This window comes from Diadema antillarum, unplaced genomic scaffold (assembly GCF_040938485.1).
Source record: "Diadema antillarum isolate AM-2024a unplaced genomic scaffold, OU_Dant_1.0 seq00001990_RagTag, whole genome shotgun sequence".
Lineage (NCBI taxonomy): Eukaryota > Metazoa > Echinodermata > Echinoidea > Diadematoida > Diadematidae > Diadema > Diadema antillarum.
The window spans coordinates 257,638-277,381 of NW_027272646.1; the positions used below are offsets into that span (position 1 = coordinate 257,638).

Genomic DNA, 19,744 nt, shown 5'->3' on the forward strand with positions numbered 1-19,744 from the left:
CTCAATTCATGGTATATATTTTTCTTTTTTTTTTTCTGTGATGGGAATATTGGATTGAATGCTTGGCTCATTGACTTTTATGATGATTTTGCCCAATCATCACAATGGGGGGGGGGGGGGGGGGGACCTCACTCAATTGCTATCAGCATTCAGATCCTAAACAAAGTGCATGTGTTACTGGTCTTCTCTCAAATCCACTGCAATGAGTAGGATGACAATTTTAACCACAAAGACTGGGGCCTTGCACAAAGTGGACCTAAACAGATTAATTTTTCCATCTATATGGAAGGGGGTGGGGAGGGGAAGGGGAATGGATAAAAGTTTCATGGGATCTTTATGTTTGCCACAATGGCAAAAATCTGGGTGGCAATGCAAATCTAAAGGTTTGAATCCAGCTAATTTGTATCAGTGAGAATGGCACTGAAGAGACCCCTCCATCCCCCCCCCCCCTCCAAAAAAAAAAGGGGGGGGGGTATGGAGGGGTCCCAGGGCTACTGGTTTGATACCATCTAATAACAATACTGGAGAGCCTTGTAATTGGTCTGCTCTCCTCTTTCCTGGAACAAACTTGCTAAGAAGCCTTCAAAAGGTCATAATGAGGTCACTGATCAATAGAAGATGCTGCGCTGCCCACATGTACACCCAAACACATACTCACTTACTTACTTTTTCTCAAATACACACACAAGAGTTGACCTAGTTTGCCTGGACAAATACACATCCATCCATCATCCATTTCCATCAGAGGTGGAATATACTACTCTGGTATCGGCATCACACAACTGATGGGCAACACAGTGGAGCAGTCCTAGCGATTCATTGGAAACTGGGCAGAACTGCTGCTTCTTCGAGCTAGTTTCTAGCCTTGGCCCCAGGCATTAGTACCGATTAATCATTCAGAGCTAAGCTTGCAGACTTTACTAACACTGTGTGGGTGTGTGTGCAATGTATGTGTGCATGTGTGCAATGTATGTGTGCATGGGGCATACGCTCTCCATACTGGTTGTCACATGCCATATGTGCAGCATGTGCAGTGCACATTGCCAATCACACAACTTCTAAGCTTCCTACGACAATTTACAGATTGCAATGAATGGCAGAAGAATAAATAAGGATGTTCATGTGTGCATTTGTATTTGTAATGACATGTTGAAATTTGAAGGGGGTGTACAGTTCTGGTTAAGGTGAGGATCTAGCATTTAAAGTTTTGTGAGATATTCAGAAACCACTCTATGAGATGTCACAGAGCATGCAATTCTAAGGGGTATCAAAAGTTTATTTGATGAAAATCGGTTTGGAAATGGCTGAGATATCCAAAAACAAGGTGAAACAAAGAGATCCTAATAAAAAGCGTGGCCTGTCGCCTTATATTATTATCACTTTTTTGGATATCTCAGCCATTTGAAAAGCAATTTTCATCAAATAAACGTTGAATCCTTCTTAAAATTTCATAGGAGGTTTCTCATTATCTCACTTAGGAATGTTCAAAACATGAATCCCCAACTCAACCAGTACTGTACAGTCCCTTTAACATCAAATGTTTGCTTTCATTTCAACTAATATAATTACCAACCTGTTGCCAGTAAAACATGCTCACTTGAAATTATGGCAGGTATATGATATCAAAGAATTGTGATTCACACAATTCTAGCATGAAGATTGTGAAGTTCCCCACACCGGGAATTACAACTTTGGCACAAGTTCAACTATAAAAAAATGCAAGCACTCATAAATGTGTAATATACTTGATATGTTTCTTTGCTCGAATGATATGGCAAATTATATACTGTGTACTTAAGGGCAAATCAAGTCAGATGTACCTAATTGCAAGAAGAACTAAACGACGGAGTGTGGTTAAACTAAAGGGAATAAGTAGTGAAGATGTCAGATCAGAGTGTGTACAACATTCAACCAACATGCTACACAGGCAAGTCCATGCTGTGATCCGGCTGCATAAAGAAACAAATTGTCTTGTTGAAATGGCGGTGGATTGTACAGAAGCACATTCGACATTCTACAACATGCACAACACAGAGAATTCTGAGAAAAGCACATCAACATATAAAATCATTTCAACAGCAAGAAAACAAACAAGCAAAGCTTTTTTTCATAGTCATCACCAACGAACGGCCATTCTAGACGTACTGTTCCAGAAAAGAAGAACAAAAGGCAAGTCCCATACCAGAAAGAAAGTTGCTTTTGCCCTATGCACTATTAAAATGCATTGCGAAAATTTGCGAAAGATCAGGTTTTACTGCTGGAAAAAACGAAACTTGGGCAACAGCTTCCAATAGCAAAGCAAATATTCTCGTTGCTAAAGGCGGGACAAATGCAATACGCCATCCTCTTTGAATTTACGACAGGTCAGGTATATCGTTTGATGACTTCATCTGTGGCAAGTGGACAATGAATTCAGAATTGTATAGTCTTGCACTTGTTCTGTATTTCTCTTTTTTTTTTCTTCTTCTTCTTCTTTTTTGACTATTTTGTTTTTCTTTGAGGATTTACACAACTTACTTCTCTCCATCGATCACTCCGTGGCAAAAGGTTTGGGCAGGAGGACAAGTTTTTTGGATTCTGTTGTGCCTGTTGACAAACGAGAGAGAGAACACACACACAGCTAGAAAACTAGACCAAGTAACACAAGAAAAAAATACAACAAAGAAAAAAAGAGAAGAACATGGCAGAAAGGTTCTACACTGCAAGCTCTTTTCTCTTGAAAAAAAAAACAACAACAACAACACACACTGTTGTTTGACCCCTTGACATGCATCCTGGGATAACAGGTTCAGGTGTTTTCATACCAAAGAACTCAAATATACCATGCTCAATCTGTTCAGAAATAACCTATTTTTAAGTTTTGCAAGGAAAAAAAATGGGGGAGGAGCCACAGCTAGTCAATATTGATTTATCAGGATCAAATTTTCAGAAATTCACAAGTTTTTGAAAACTGGTGTGTCTACTTTTATTCTTCCAATGCATATATCTGCAGGAATAATCATTCAAATTGAAGACAAGACATTCCTGGATTTTGAACCATTTATAGAAACTTGGTTTGTTGTTGCAGTCACTCTTGTTTATGTCAGAGCTGAATAAACCTTTCACCTTCCCCAGTCGACCTGCTTTTTTGTTTTGATTTGTTTTGTTTTATCATGGGTCTGCACAGGTTTCCAAGCAAATGCTTGGAACTTGTCATGATTTATAATATCTAAATGCAACGCAAGCAGTGTAGAACCTTTTGGAAAACAAAATGTAACATTGCACAAGCGCTGCTAACACATTAAACATCTGCACAGATGTTACGATTATGAAAATGATTGCACACTTCAAATAAGAAACCAACAAACAAAAATAGAAAGGGAAAATGTTATCGAACACACACAAATGACAGAAGTCGATTTCAGCACATCTTTAAAGGAAAAATACAAATGCATGTAAATAGCAAACAAAAGACAGAAATATTACTTATCATGACAAATGAAAGAGCGAGAGGAACAGAAAAGTTAGAGCTCGGAATTATAGCACTGATACAAAGCATGGATAAGACCACCAGCACAGCAGAACTACATTGTAACTTAATGACATAGGAGACATTGCAGTGTATGAGGAAAATTATCTGGATCGATCTGCACCACAAAGAAACTAGGTCTTTACAAAAATCATAAAATTGATGTGGTAATGTCGGGCCATATACTTGATGGAGAACATGTAAGATTCTATAGTGCTATGATGATGTTTTATTATTTCTATTTTTCACATGAAACCTTCATTTACTATTATCACACATAAAGAACTATTATGAAGACTAACACAAGTTTGTGTGCTGAGTTAGCGATTTGTGTCACACATTTTTTTCATAACACAATGTATCGCAAGGACGCATCCCTTACCTGCACCAATCTAATCATGCACTGACACAGACTTTTAATGTGTACATATTTATATGATCCATCGAATTTAAAATGTTGTCCTGGTATTTTTACCTTAGGTAATTCACAATATAATTTGGTGAGGCTAATCGCCAAGCCCACAACTCCTGTCACTATCATGACTATTGGGTACTTCTTCCGTGAGTACAGTTCTGTTAAAAGCCTATGATGATGTTTCAAATAAAATCAGCTCTTTCGCTTCTAAACAGCTGACAAGCGTACAAAATGGGTGCTTTGTATTAGTGAGCAAATCCATAGACAGACACTCTAGTCTACTACAGTAAGCCTGTCATTACCAGTAGTTGACAAACCAAGTCAAATGTTCACAATGCTCAGACACTGCAGTCTTAAAGGGGTTAACGACAGTTTACTATGGAAAGCCTGCAACCATTGGCCACCACAGAAACCCTCTGAACCCTTGGAATTGTCCTACAAGATCAATTAACCTTCCCTCCCAAAATGGACAGCCAAGATATATTTGCGGTCATATATTCCCATTCGCCTCTTTGCCTGGGTGTGAAAAAGACCTTTCAGAAAATGAAGTCTGTACCAATACTACACCTGTTTTCATGCAATAATCAATAAAATCCCCCATATTTTCCCACACTGGGGGAATTTTCACAGGAAGAACTGGGGTCCCTCTCTTACAATGCTAGTCTGAGTTTGCAGACAGGTTTTGCCCAACAAATACAGCATTATAGAATTTCCCACCAGCTTTACAATCTTTACATATTCTAAAAGACCTAGATATTGATACTGAAAAACTTAAAGTGAAAAAACAAGAACTACAGCAGTCTCTGACAAGAACAAGTTCACCCCCTTTAACATGTACTTTGCTTTATCTACTGTCTGGCAAAGTAGTATGGATGGTTACTGAGGGAGTGATCAAAATGGTCGCCAAGAATACTTCATATCACTGGAGGCCACAACACCAGGGGTAGACACTTTATTTCTATTACAACTGGCCAGATTTGAATGCAAACTAAATTGGAATCAATGAATAAAGGTTTTGCTGTGGTCACTACAATTATCAGCCTCTTTGTTTTTTGACTCACAGGCAATTGAAAGAGTAATTAAAGAAAAGGAAGGGGATTTATTAAGAAAAGGGGATCAGGAATAGTAAGAGTGATATTAGCAGGTATGGTAACAATACAACAATTACATCTCTTGTTGATAGTAGTTGTAGCAGTAACAAGTGATCAAATTTTAATAAGTGCAATAATGATGATGATGATAATGATAATGATAAATATGATAATAATTATAATAATTATGATAATTATTATAAGATGATGCTGATGGTAAGAAACTTTGATAATCAAAATCTGAACAAAGACAAAGCCGATGAATAAACACCCACTAAACAAGAATGACATTTTGATGCTACTAGTTTTCTAGCAGAATCACTTTCTTTGAATATGGTGGGTAGGGGGTGGGTTTGCTCACAAGATTTTATTAAGACAGAGTCTGCTACAAAAGACTAGTCCCCCACATAGAAACAGAACACCATCCCTTCTATTCTGTGGCCAGTAATACTTGAACTCCTCCTCATTACTGTTCCTCTTCTTAGGGACACTACAGAGGTTTGGCCCCAGTGATTTCCAAAGAAGCGAGGGATTGATTTTAAGGGGAAGGGGGGTTTCTAATCCCCCGTTGTTAAAAAGAGTCACCAGAACTGGGCTTTTGTTCTGCACAGTCAAGGAAGGTGGGGAGTCATTACAAGCATTTACACATTGTACAATCGGAGAAAATAGAATATATAGGAAAAATATGGGGGGGGGGGGGGAGTTTGCTAGGAGAGAGAGAGAGGGAAGAAAGGTCTCAATTAGTCTATAGTTACAGACTCTATAAACATTGCTTCATTCCAATACCCTTTTTGGTGGATTACACTGTAACCCAGGCAGGTTATGGGGTAACAAATTACCGAGGCTACTTTCCAGACCCAAATCCAATTTTAAGTGATGGGAATCAATCTTCAGAGCAGTGGACTAAAATTTGCTTGAATTTGGTAAATTTGCAGTAGTTAGCATTCAAAATCTGCAGCAGGTTTGGTGCATCATTTGTCTCGAGTCTGAATATGCAAGACTAGTATCTTAGCTGGAGCTCGGAGAGTGAACTGCAGGGGCCTGGTCTGAGTGAAATTGGTTCCCTCTCCTTCTTAGCTTGGAAAGCGGCCATCCATGGGTTTCTTTTCTTTTTTTCAGCCTCTCTGTGCAAATTGCTTTTTTAGCAGATCACCATTGTTCTCCACAATGTTTTGCCTAGTTGCCCGCTGAGCTTACTTGTACCACCAGTAAAAAGGATTACTATGCCCCATCTACCCCCCCCCCCACCCCCTCCTCCATTACCTCTTCCAAAGAGCAATGAGATCAAGAGAGTGCAATGCCCTCATGCTCATTCTCTCACTCACTCTATTTCTCCCTCCTTTACCATCCTATATTAAACTCATGGTAAAATTCTACACTATGTTCAGGTAAACTTTCATAAAGCGAAATCAGAGAGAGTATTACAAAAAGTTTCAAAAACACTAGACTTTGAAATTCTGAAATTCACAATGCTTTCATTGAAAAATATTGGTTTAAACATCACTGACATTGGGACCTAGGAAAATGAGAAAAAGTGCATGTAAGACATCTAAGGAGGGTTAATACAAGGTGAAAGGTTTCATAGTTTTTCCTGTTTCTAATTACTTCTCAATTAGTTTAATTCCCTTTTCTTGGAAAGCCCACAAAAAAAAATGCAAAGGAATGAGGTTTGTGCTTGGAAGGTACACAAATTGCAAAATAATACTCAGATGGGCCACAGGGTGCATATGAAAATTACCAAAGGGGGGGGGGGGGGAACGGGGGTATATGGCCAAGTCTGTTGCTGACCTTTGGGAGAAAAAACAACTACGCCATGTGCTGGTCCACGTGAGCTTTAAAAAAAGAAAACCCCAAACTTGACCCTCGTTTCATGCAGTCGCCTTAATCCAATCAGAGACCCACGACAAGGCACTGCTGGGAGCCTTAACGAACCCAAAACGAACTTTTAAAAGAAGCTCTTCGTTTCTATGGCTAGCACTGCAATTTACTGCCAAACAAGTTTCGCAAATTGATTCAGGACTGGTCCACAGCTACTGGAATCAGAGTTTGCGATCTTGAAAAAAGAGTATAGCAGGAGTGTTTTCTACTCGTAGAATTCACACGGTGTCAAGCCATTAGCCAATAAGCATTGTGATTACTCCACCGTGTGTCACAGCTAAGGATCTTATTGATAGCTAATGAGAAAAAGATTTGTGGGCTAATGCTGCTGTTTTTCACAATTCTGTGGAAGCATAAAACTAGTTAGCACCAGGAGAGCACTGGTATTACTTAATTATTTAAGCATTTAATCAAGTGCAATTGCTTCAGGATGAAAATGCAAATGAAATCAGGTGAGTAATACTGCAGTGATGATGATGTGTTTGTCAGCAAATGTCAGTAAAGTTTACTCTATCACACAAAACATGAATATCACAAATCTTTGTCTCTCACCACACTATTCTCACATCTACACCTGTATGATTCTTTGTTCATCGTTTCACATACACACACACACACACATCCTGAACAGCAGCACCTCATCCAGGCCAGCTAAAACACCGACTCCCGTGTCTACTCTACGTATAAAGCGATTGATGATATATCTCTGTGAGCGATGGCCATCAATGGGTTAATCACTGGATCCATCTCACCTGCTGGAGGATCTTCATGTGCTGTCTCTGGAGGCAGTCTCTCTCCATTAGCACCCTCTGAAGGCGGAGCTTCTGTTGCAGCTGCTGCTGCTGCGTCATTGGTCCACCGGACATGGCGGGCGGAGGCTGTCAAGCAAGTTTATGTAAATTAGATATATGCAAATTAGATATGCAAATCAGATGAACACCAGATATCTTGTTACTCCTGTGAGCATTTAGCCAATTACCTCATCCCCTCACCAAAAAAAAAAAGATTTTGTTTTCTTATTTGTCTTTTTTTCTTTCTTCATCTGTTCTTCTCTTTCTCTCACTTGTGCGAGCCTTGTAAGCTACCATAGGACTTGACATTTTACAATTCATTGTGGTGTCATACAACTACTTGATTTCCGTCTATTCTCTTGGAATCAAAAGTTTTAGGATAATAATCTTAACAAACATCGCAATATTTAGGGGGACAGGATATCACGTTTCTGATTTTTGTTTAATTCTGTTTTCGAGTTAATCATCCCGAAAAAGGCATATTGCCTAATTAGCTGTCACTTTGTAAGACTGGTATGTCAGCAACACCAGTTTAACCTGTTGTGGACAAGTCCCGAGTATACTCTGGCAAGCGTCTATGGGAAATACGTGATGTAGCAAAATCAAACCGTCCTCAACGGGTTAAAGAAACAAAAATTAGTCATGAATCCTACAAACTGCAAATGAAGTGTATCATAATGACAAATTGAACTGCTAGGTATGGAACTGCAAGGGTAAAAAATGTTACTAAATAGATAAATAAACAAATAGAAAATGATCAACATATTGCCATATACACAGAGGAGCATGGGTTGTCTAATAGAGGAAGGGGGGGGGCAACTCCTTACCCCTTGGGGTGGGCTGAGGGGTGCTTGCGACTGGGGTTGTGAGCTGGGCTGGCCTGAGGTGGAGGTCTGGGCGGCCGGATGCGCCGGTGGGCTAGAGTTGGTCTGCGACTGTGAGAGGGCTGCCGCCGCGGCTTGGACCGTACCTGGGGCTCTCATGGCTACCAAAGACAATTAGGAGATAAAAGACATTTGTAAAGGAGAAAGAGAAAAAAAAATAAAGCAAACCAGTTTTTCATCAAGACAAAATGCTACAGATTGGTAAAAGCAAAACTTTGATTTTAGTCCACAAAAAAATAACAGTTTTAGTATGCACTGGCAGTGAAATACGGACAAAAGTCCACCATTTTTCAGGTTTTGATATGGTCATACATTCACAGATAGTAATCATATCCAATCAAATCTAATTAATTTGTATTGCATTATCATCTTCTGGTATATAACAGAGATCATGACATTACATTACATCATGCCTGCACATTAGGATATCTTCGTCATCTTTACGATTTGCAGTCTTTTTCAGGAACATACTATTGCTGAGAGGAAAATAAACATAATGGTATGTAATCATATGTTAGTCTTAATGTATTTGATAATAGGTGTCCTTTGACCCAGTTCCATTGTTCAAGACATAATGCATTCTTGAACATGACTTGAGTGCACATTACCAGGAAATCCTACCCCCATCAATATTTCATTACAAATAAAATGACGCACATGTGTCAAACAGAATAATGTCAGGAGTATGTGTGTATGTAATTGAGATTATGCTCCATTTTGAAGATGCAATCATCTCTTAAATCACCCTAAATCTATCTTGCTCCCTTGGGGATGGGGGGGGGGGGGCGGGTTGGAGAGGGCTTGCTCTTCCTTTCCCTGCAACGGGAGAATGGATGCAGAGGGGAATGATCGCTGCTGGTTGGAAACAAGATGCTTTTCCGGGGACAGCGCTTATCAATCATCACCCTAGATGGACAAGCTCCTATCTCTAAATGGCCGAGCTTTCTCCCAAGAGATCTGGGTCGCCACATCAACTCCATCATGACCGGTCGTCACACGTGTACACCACTACTATACACACAAGCCTTGACAGAGAGACTGTGTGCTTAAAGGGATGATACAGTTTTTGGTATAGATGGGGCTGCAGGTTTCTAACTTTGTTTGTGTGTGTGTGTTTGAGAGATAATAACCTCTTATGGACCCTCCTATGAAGTATCACAGAACATGTACAACTGTAATTCTTAGAGGAATTCACAGTTTTATTTTATGAAACTTGGTCTTGAAATGGCCGAAATATCAAAAAAAGCAATCCTTATAAATGACGGGCCAAGACTTTTATTAGGAACTCTTTGTTTTACCTTGTTTTTGGATATCTCAGTCATTTCAAAACTGATTTTTATCAAATAAACTTCCAATTTCCTTAGAATGTTATATGCTCTTTAACATTTCATAGAGTGGTTTCTAAATATCTCACAAAGCATTAAAAGCTGAATCCTCACCTCAACCAATACTATACCATCCCTTTTATATATACACCAGCAAGAGGCTCATACATGCTGTGGATATAATCTCCACATTCATGAGAATGCAACAATCAGATATCAAGATGGTAGGTTGGCAAAGAATGTACAAGGTTGCACTGTTTGACTTAAAGAAAGAGACTACCCATATGTGTACATACACTTGTGAGTATATGTCTATCTCCCTGCTTCATGGAAGTGAATGGTAAACTGCATCATCTATTTCTAGCAGTTTGATCAACTTTCAGCATCTTGCTACTAATGATATGCAAATAAACACTACTTATGACCTTGTAGTGTTGAAATGATACACACCAATTTGTGAAAGACATTCAGGAAGTCACACACAACTACTGTATAATCAAACTTATTCCAATTTGTGTTTATTTCTTTCAGTGAAAAATGCTGAATGCTTCTCACACAACAGATTTGATATCAAGATTTTGAGTTTCCAGTGCAGAGGAGAAAATAAAGTGTAATAGAGAACTTGGCAGCACTAGGGGTCACAATGAAACACAATCATGCCAAGGTCAACCTCCTGCTCGAAACCATAACGGAAAAGGAAAAATTGTAACATCTCTCAGACAATCAATCTACTCATCTGTTTCCAACCAACCACCAGAGGAAAACAAAACAAAAAACAAACAACAAATAAGTATAGAATAGAATCAACATGGAAGCCACAGCTGTACTAATCAATATCGCCCTCACCGATCCTGGGGTCCAGCCACGTGGTCGATCTGTCGAGGTGATTGATGAAGTAGACCTCCCCCTCAGACGTGGCCGCCTGCTCCCAGTTTATGGGCAGCGGCCCCAGGTCCTGCATGGATGGAAGGGGCTGCCCGTTGCCTTGCATAATGATCTGCTGCACCTGTTACGTAACAATGATGATGATGATGACGATGATGATGAGAACATCAATGATAAGGCTAAAAATAGAAACTATAGTAGCTACATTAAAATAAGAATAAAACATAACAATCACTCAATTAATGGTGAAAATTCAAAAGTGTATAGATAATAGCCACATAGCTTATGTTCCAGAATATTTCATTTTGTCAAATATGCATGTAAATGTGGTGTGTTTTATCGAACCAACGTGGAGGAGTTGAATTTATTGGATAAAGCTCTAAGAAAAGATATGGCCAATGTGGGCAATTTGATAGCGAAACAACGTTAGAAAACAGGAAGAAAATGCAGTCTGAAATGCCAATTAAAATAATGATTATAAAAAAAAAGTAAATAATCATCACTCATGCTCTGAATGAGGCAGAAGTGGGCTGTATGAAAATATCACATTTCCCATTTGAAGGCAAACAAACTGCAGTGAAAGCTGTTTAGAAAATTTTGCTATCGAGCTCCATGCTATCGAGCTCCATGCTATAAGAGTAAAAGTACTTTTGCCTCTTCACAACATCTCATACAAGAGCTCTTTGACTGCATAAAGGGGCAGAGAGTCCCGAAACGAAAACAAGCATTATCCCAATGGGTCACAATTCAATAGGCAAATCAATATCATTCAGGCAATACCGCTACAGTGCTTTTGGGGGCTTATTGTCAGGACTGGATTTGGAGAAGCACAACGTTCTTAGAAGTGTTCCTCTGCCGAAAAATGCACGACAGCGCACAAGAGCCTCTATATCTTCTATTCTTGCCTTCTTTATTTTCTGTTTTTTGGTATTGTTTGGTGGTGTTCTAGGGTCATGCTTGAAAAGGCATCCAAGAACCCGTAGACATAATACCATACACTGACTTCAACAAAAGAGCATTGTAAAATGTGCTACAATGACATACGAATCTACATCAGGACAAACCTGTTTACGGCTCTCATCATAGAATTAACAAGAGCCAGTGCTCCTTAATACACAAACATGCAGTACTCAAATGCACTACCTCACAAAACCTGCACTTAGCATCATACAGAGTGTTCATGTTACTATGATACAGAAATTGACTCCTTTTTTTCTACAATTGTACAACTTTATGTCCTATAGCCTCATGAAATATCTTGATGTCGCACAATGAATAAGAAAAATACAACCATAGGTCACACAGACTGTTTTTAGAATGCTAAGAAACTCAGACATCAAGCACATAATAAAGAGAACAAAATTATTTCAACGTCGAAAGACACCTTTCATTCGTTTTTACCCCAGAAGAGTTCCAAAACATGTTTGCCAGGCATATTTCAGTGTGATACATCATATCAATTTCTCTGAACATGAATGAACAGTGTTCTGGTTGACCAGGAAATGAATTTACAGGCAAACAATGGGAAGAATAAAACCAAAACAAATATGACGTGAGAGTACAGAGTGATAGAGTTTTGAAATGTGTTTTTTTTTTTTTGCACCCTCATTTGAACATTACAAAGTGGTACAAAAGTTTGGAAAATAAAAATCTAGATTTAAACAAAAATCAATGATCAGTCTATCACTTTTTTCACTTGCACATAATACATTGAAATCATGCTTGCCAGAAGAAAGCAAGATTAAAAGAAAAAGAAAAAAGATTGCACATGGTGATAGGAATCCACTATCTCTATTGCCATGATTGTCCATTCTGATAGCCCTAAAATTCTGAGATCCCATTTGTTTTCACTCTTCCGGCTGTGAAACGTGATTGTCATGGTGCAGATACCAAGAACAATGACTAGTGATCAACATGTCTTCCGTGAGCTGTAGAGAAATATATACAAGTTACATGCAAAAGAGAGTGGCGATGTGGAGATACATAAAAAGCTGTTCATGTTCCACATACCCTCCCCATGATTCACTTCACTAAATATAATGCTACTGTAGCTTTGAATACAAAAAAGAAAAGAAAAACACTGCCACGCTGCTCTTGTCTCTGCATCAATCAATGACGGCACACTATGGACATCCAGCTGTTATAGCAGGGGGAAAAACCTCTCGCACTTTAGCAAAGACAAACAACATCCACTCACTTCGCGAGTTATAAATTTGACACAGTGATGTCATTTTCAAGCATACTGACAAAGTTTGCACACCCCCCCCCCCTTTCCCTTTCATGTAGTAATCACTGGGGTTTATACTTCTCTTACTGCATTATATAACACTCTGTTGGTCAGTTTCAAGAAAAATGTTATTTGTCAATATAATTTGTGTGAACTCTGACAAACACTTATAATTTAGTATGTTACTTTTTGTTAGGGGGAAAAATATATGCATGGTTTCATGCTTGGATACACTACGTTTCAAATTGATGCATGATGCTTTCACATCTACAATGTACCTCTGGTGATTATTTCACACTCAATTCCTTCCACAGCTGTGCACAATTTTGATCATTTCTTTAGTACATGTTCAAAGATACTGGGGGGGGGGGGGGGAGGGGAACTTTGGGCTTAGCCAGTCTTCAAAGGATAACATGGCTGCCCACTCTTGCCAGCCACAGACCAATCTTAAAATCTGTAGAAATGGCCCCTCATCCTCACCTGGTTGTTATTTGAATTGGTGTTGACTTTGTTGAGCTGGTTGTTAGCCAGGAGCGGGGTTTTCCTTGGATCTTCCCAGGTCGTCTGTTGTCTGTTGTGGCTGTTGGATAGAGCAAGCAAACACAAACACAAGTAAATACCCAGATTAAAGCCTACATAATGAATGTGATGACAATTCACACAGTCCCATGTATTCAAATTGATCGTGATCTAATACTGGTCTCATCATCAAGTATCATCAACACAATACATGTGAACATGGCATCATGATTGATTGTTCATTTTCATTATTTTGATGTCCCTGACAAACTCTGACCAGGTTAGATGAGTAATGTTGTTATTTTCTATTTCTGCTTGACTAGAATGGCATGACTGCATACATGTTTGTCACGTGAAATGTTTTGCCAAGATAATATTAATATCACTATTTAAAAGAAGATAAATGGCACATATTTTTTTATGTTGACAATTTCAAGACAATATCAAACACACAAATACACTTGAAAGAAAGATATGTCATTCTCTAATGAAGAATGTAATAGGGATAGAAATATTCTGTTGGTAAGCCACCAATCACGCTATCCCTGCAAAGAAAGACACGCATCAGCTGAGACCTACAACACTTGACATATTTGTGGCTTACATCAGCAGAGTCAAAATATGTTTTACAATACATGACGCTGGCAAACATATCGTTTCACAAGTCTACTCTCACGATTGTACCATGAATTGCATTTGTACATGTACGAGAGTATTCTAAAATGGGACCATGCCATCGAGAACGCAAACAGGTAACTCCAGAAGCTTCTATTTTTCACGATCATCACATTTCGCAAGCTCGCTAGTCACGCACTTCCAAGAACAACAAGCCAAGTCATTTGGTTCACTTCACAGATCAATAATGCCGACAGTCTCTCGCAACAAGGTCAGAAGAACCTTCTTGACAATTTACAAAGCATACACGATCACACGCAGCACTGTAAGGAGCACTAAAATAGTGCATCCTCAGTCTTCTGTTTTTTTTTCCCTGAATCTTTTATTTCCTTCTACAAGCAAGCTTATTCCATATTTGCTATTCAGGTCCTTTCATGTTCAATGAATCAATGCAAAAGTGCACAATAATACGACACACTTGATTCTTTCTATCAAATGCGAGCGCAACTAATCGAATGGTAAATGAAGCACGCACTGAACAGCACAGGGCCTCTCTTTCGGCCTAGTGTCGCAGAATAGCTCTTCCCTGTGTGATCACAAGAAAACTTGTCATTCTGAAATATTCTTTCTCATACATAAATCTAAATGCAAGTGACAGTTGAATGGACTGTTTAAATGAACTATGGGATACACAAGAGAGAGATCTGTATCAGTATCATACATCAAGAAGTCAAGATGAATAGTTCTATGAGATGTAGTTGTAGGCTCCCACAATTAGGTTTAACTTTTCCCATACTCATCAGGTAGCCAATCCTGATGATCCCACCAAATGTAACAAATCTAACTTACTTCAATTGAAAACCAATCAGAATTTTGATAAAGAAAGAAAGAGTATTTGACCCTAGAATAACAGTCACAAAAAGTGCAAGTACAAAGAGAAAATAAAGATATCTTTGTGCCACCACTGTGCCTCTATTGATAAGAATGTATTCAAAAAACAACAACAAACAAACAAAAGAATCATACATTGTATATCACAAGAGATATCAATTCACATACATGTACCAAGTGTCTTTTATGTATCTGGTTGCTCCTAAGACATAGAGTACAGAATGTATATTCAGCTGTAAGAAAATAAAAATGTGTCTAATTTATCTAAACCTATTATTCTGTCAGCAAACATGAGTGAGATTTTCCATCTTCAATCTTTCCGTTCTCATAATTGTGTGGCTTCATTGACATACAACAGACTAGTTCCGTTCCGATTTCAGGGCATTACTAGTGGATGGACATACAGGATGTTGCGTTCACAGGCTGGATGCCATGGAGACAGGGACCGCATCCACAGATTTACAGCTGGCTCTCACTACTACCAACAACGGGATCGTCATAATGGGCGTGTCCTTATAAGGCAACACAGTGGAGGAATGGGCCCCTGTGGTTAAGGCACAGATAATCAGGAGATTTGGGGGTGGGGGGGGGGGGAGCAGTCATAGGGTAATGAGGACTCTCGTTTGAGCCAAATTTGCTTGAAGTCCAAATCTCCCTCTGGTGCCCCCCCCCCCCCCCCCATTCTAGTCTCTTCCTGTCCTGCATCTATCTGTTCCCTATTCTTCTTTTCTACCTAGCTGTCTCTCGATTTTCTTTAATATCTCCATCCCCTCTCTTTGTCCACTTATCTCATAGTCATATGGCTGTTTTTTCCTGACTAATCATCCTTTTTCTCTCTTTCTATATATTTACCCATCTGTGCTTACTACAGTCCCTTATGTTCATGACATCTATCTCTCTTTCGCTCTCATAAGTCATAATATCTTTTTGCTGATCATCTTTGTCCAATTTAGTTTTCTATGCTGCATTAACCTCCCAATTAGATATCTTTCTCTCTTTCTCTTAAAATTAAAAATTCACACAGTACTTTGATATGGTCAAGTACCTTCTTTGTCACTCTCTCCTCTGCTTAATAATTCCTTCCCTCTCTCTATAATTCCTCCCCCTCTCCCAACTCTCTATAGTTCATGTTTTGCATTTCAGCACAGGCTACAATTGTGAAAAAAAAAGGTGTCATAGCATCTGTAAACATTGTTACATTTCATAAACGCATGAAACATACAGGCCCAAAATATCCAAATGTATAGTCAGCTTGTTTTGATGTGGAAGAGTTATGTGTGTGGGAGGGGGGGGGAGATATTATGATACAATTTGAGCATGTAGCACAACACAATGTTGGCATACCATGGCTTGTTTTGTTTGCACAAGACAGTAGTGCGTGCATGATCAATACATTGACATTTGTCACAGTGAATGCTACATCACTCTGTACAATGAATGGCATGAGAAGTTAAATCCACCAAGCCAGCCTTTTAGCAATGACTACATCGTGCTTTTAGCTCATCGTTTGCATTGTTATTGTAAGGCAAGAGACGGCAGGATGGTGACTTCATGGTAAGATGTATTGATTCAATGTACCAAATGCATCAATATAGAATCATCAATTTCACATAAATGCATTATATAACAACTGGTTATAATTCACTGCCTACATGGACTCTGTATGGAAACATTTAATGGAGTACAAATGTTGTAGTGTCATTATCACTCAATCAAGCTGATTGATTTAATATAAGAAAAATATTTAAACACTATACATTAACACTACTGACACTAAAAAAAAAAAATCAATAAACAGAAAAATAAATAGATATATGGCAGCATTGAAAGAAAATAGCATCCCTTCCACATACACTATGTAATATCCATTAAAAGGTTATGACTGATTGGTCTACTCTTTCATTCATCTGTGTATCAACATCAGCCCACTGTACAGTATGTCGTGACAAGCCTGAAGTAAATTAAAGGGACTGTACAGTACTGGTTGAGGTAGGGATTCATGTTTTGAACATTCCTAAGTGAGATAACAAAAAGCCTCTTATGAAATATGAAGGAGCATAAAATTTTAAGAAGGATTCAACGTTCATTTGATGAAAATTGGTTTTCAAATGGCTGAGATATCCAAAAAAGTGCTAATAATAAAAGGCGACATGCCCCAACTTTATTAGTATCTCTTTGTTTCACCTTGTTTTTGGATATCTCAGCCATTTCAAAACCGATTTTCATCGAATAAACTTTTGATACCCCTTAGAACTGCATGCTCTTTGACATCTCATGGAGTGGTTTCTGAATATCTCACAAAACGTTAAAAGCTAAATCTTCACCTCGACCAGAACTGTACACACCCTTTAAGGTCTGGTGTGCAGCAGACTACATGACAGAGGAGAAGGGTAGAGGTTCCATTGGGAAAGGTACCTTTTCAGAGTTCTGCTATCTGACAGGAATAGGCTGTTACCGGATGAAAATGAAGCCAATTGCTACCATATAACCAACCCTTATGCCAAGCAGTATAGTAGTTTTTGGCTAAGGTGGAGAGGCTTAATGATCGTGTAAATTGTCAAATATTGTCGGAGTGTTTGTCCATATGTTTCATATCCAAGTGGATATTGAGGTATGAAGTAATTCCAGATAAACGGGAAAGTATAAGATTTATGAAAGTATGTAAAAGGAAGAAATTTCGTACATGGTTTTAAAAATCTCAATTTTTCTTCAATACTAATATCAGTCACAACTGCAGATCTGCATATTAAATATGCCGACGAGGCCCCTGCTGAAAGATTCTTGCATTTGACTTGCACACATTTTTTTTTAATTTAGTTAGTTGGATATTCTTATTCAAAATAAAATTAAGACAGGAAGAGATTGAGTATCTGGTGTCAATCAATAGCTTAGTAATAACAATTATGTCATTTTTGAAAACCCAAATCAGATCAAAGGAGTTTGAGAACACTACATGACATGATAAAAGAAAGACGATTTAATCGGTCAAGCTGTTACAATTTTCACATAATGAGCTCTACTCTTTCTTACCACAGAGTTTTCATTTCTTCCCCCCCCCCCCATCTTCCCCACCCTTGTCCTCTGTGATGCAAAGTCCTTCAACATAATGTCCAAACTACTATCACCCATCATGATAGACAGTCCCTAGACCAGGTTACAATGCGGTAGAGACTATAGGGCCATGACAAATGCTACTGCAAAGAGACCTCCCCCACCCCCACCCCCTTTTTTTGCACTTTTTGAGGTTTCTCTAACCATTCAGGAGCAACAAAAGAGGTGCCGATAGGGCAATTTGAAATCTTGCATTATACCCCCGCACAGAACATTACATTGTATAGGTATATCTTCAGAAAAACGAGTCCTCAATTTCATGGCCTAATTCCATCTTCAAATGGACCACGTCCATGAATTCACCTCTCTCACTCATACAGTGTACATGGGAACTTGAACAGCACCAATGATTAGTACATTGCATTACTTATGATACAATTTTTCTTTCCCCCATAACAATTCTAATTCACAGTGTATAGACTTAAAAGTAATCTTTCTTTTTTTTAGATCTCAGGCCAGAAGTTGTATGAGTTCTGTAATCGCTACGTCGTTCATGCTCACTCACCCATGACCACTGACATCATGAGAACCACAGCTCATTATACCAATGACTCAATAAGAGAAACTGCAGGCATTCAAGATTCCCCTTCACAATATTTGAAGAGAAGGTGACCTAAACTTGCCCCATACTCAAGGGTTAAAGGGACAAATGTCAACAAGCACTTACTGTGTTGCCAGTGAAACAAGTCGAAAAGTACAAAATAATGTTCTGTAAAAACAAGGTCACTGCTACCTCCTTGCATCTGTTCACGTACACGCAACATACATTGAATCCAGTTTGTTTGAGACGCTATAAGGCTGTGTTTATCCAACTTAAGAGATAGAACCTTGTTTCAAAGTGCATTTATATGAAAGTGGTTTGAGGCTATTTCTCTGGATGTTGCATTTATCAGAAAAAAATATATATATCTATAAAATCATGATTTGCGAGTTGTCACTGCACGGCTGCTTTGCGCCGTTTGACATGGGAAGTATACAGGTCAAACTAAGGCACCCCATATAAACATGTTTCACGATGGCTTTGCATTTATCTACATCACAGAAAAGGCGTTTGTGGCTCAAACGGCTTTCAAATCAGCATTTTTTAACCACAAATGAAAACACAGAACAATCTATTGCTGAAAAATTGCCTCCATCACATTTGGAATGGTAATTATACCTCAGGGAACCTTTAAAATAAATGCACCCTACATAATTACACCTAATGCTGGAACAGACTGATAATTTCAACAGACCATAAATGCAATGTTCATGTGTAGCATCACCAATATGAAGATGCTCCCCCATTATGACACATCAATCCGAAAACTCTTTTAATGTACATAATATGTAGAGTACAAATATGCGTTTGAATCAGATTTTTCAATGTCTCAATCTATTATTTATTACCATGCAAAAGCAATTGAATGTGCACTAACTCACAGGCATAAGATGGGTCTTTGAAGCTTGTTATCTGTCCATCTTCTAGAAAGAACAATTCGAAATGTAGTAATATCAGTACTGAAGTCATTCCCTAGACAAATATACATACAAACACACAAACACACACATACACACACACATGCACTACAATTATCTAAATTAAGGTGAAGAACTCATCTTGC

General features: G+C 38.6%; 1 protein-coding gene across 2 annotated transcripts in view; it reads right to left on the minus strand.

Moving 5' to 3' along the window:
- The window catches only part of LOC139713500 (transcriptional coactivator YAP1-A-like), a 60,414-nt gene that overhangs the window by 19,644 nt on the left and 21,026 nt on the right, over positions 1-19,744 (minus strand). The window contains exons 2-6 of one of the 2 annotated variants that reach the window (XM_071625226.1): positions 13,485-13,584; positions 10,739-10,898; positions 8,511-8,668; positions 7,645-7,770; positions 2,518-2,586 (exon numbers count right to left, since the gene is read on the minus strand). In XM_071625226.1, the coding sequence (XP_071481327.1) occupies positions 2,518-2,586; positions 7,645-7,770; positions 8,511-8,668; positions 10,739-10,898; positions 13,485-13,584 (613 nt within the window). The remainder of the gene's footprint in view (positions 1-2,517; positions 2,587-7,644; positions 7,771-8,510; positions 8,669-10,738; positions 10,899-13,484; positions 13,585-19,744) is intronic. The other variant, XM_071625227.1, reaches the window with a different exon arrangement.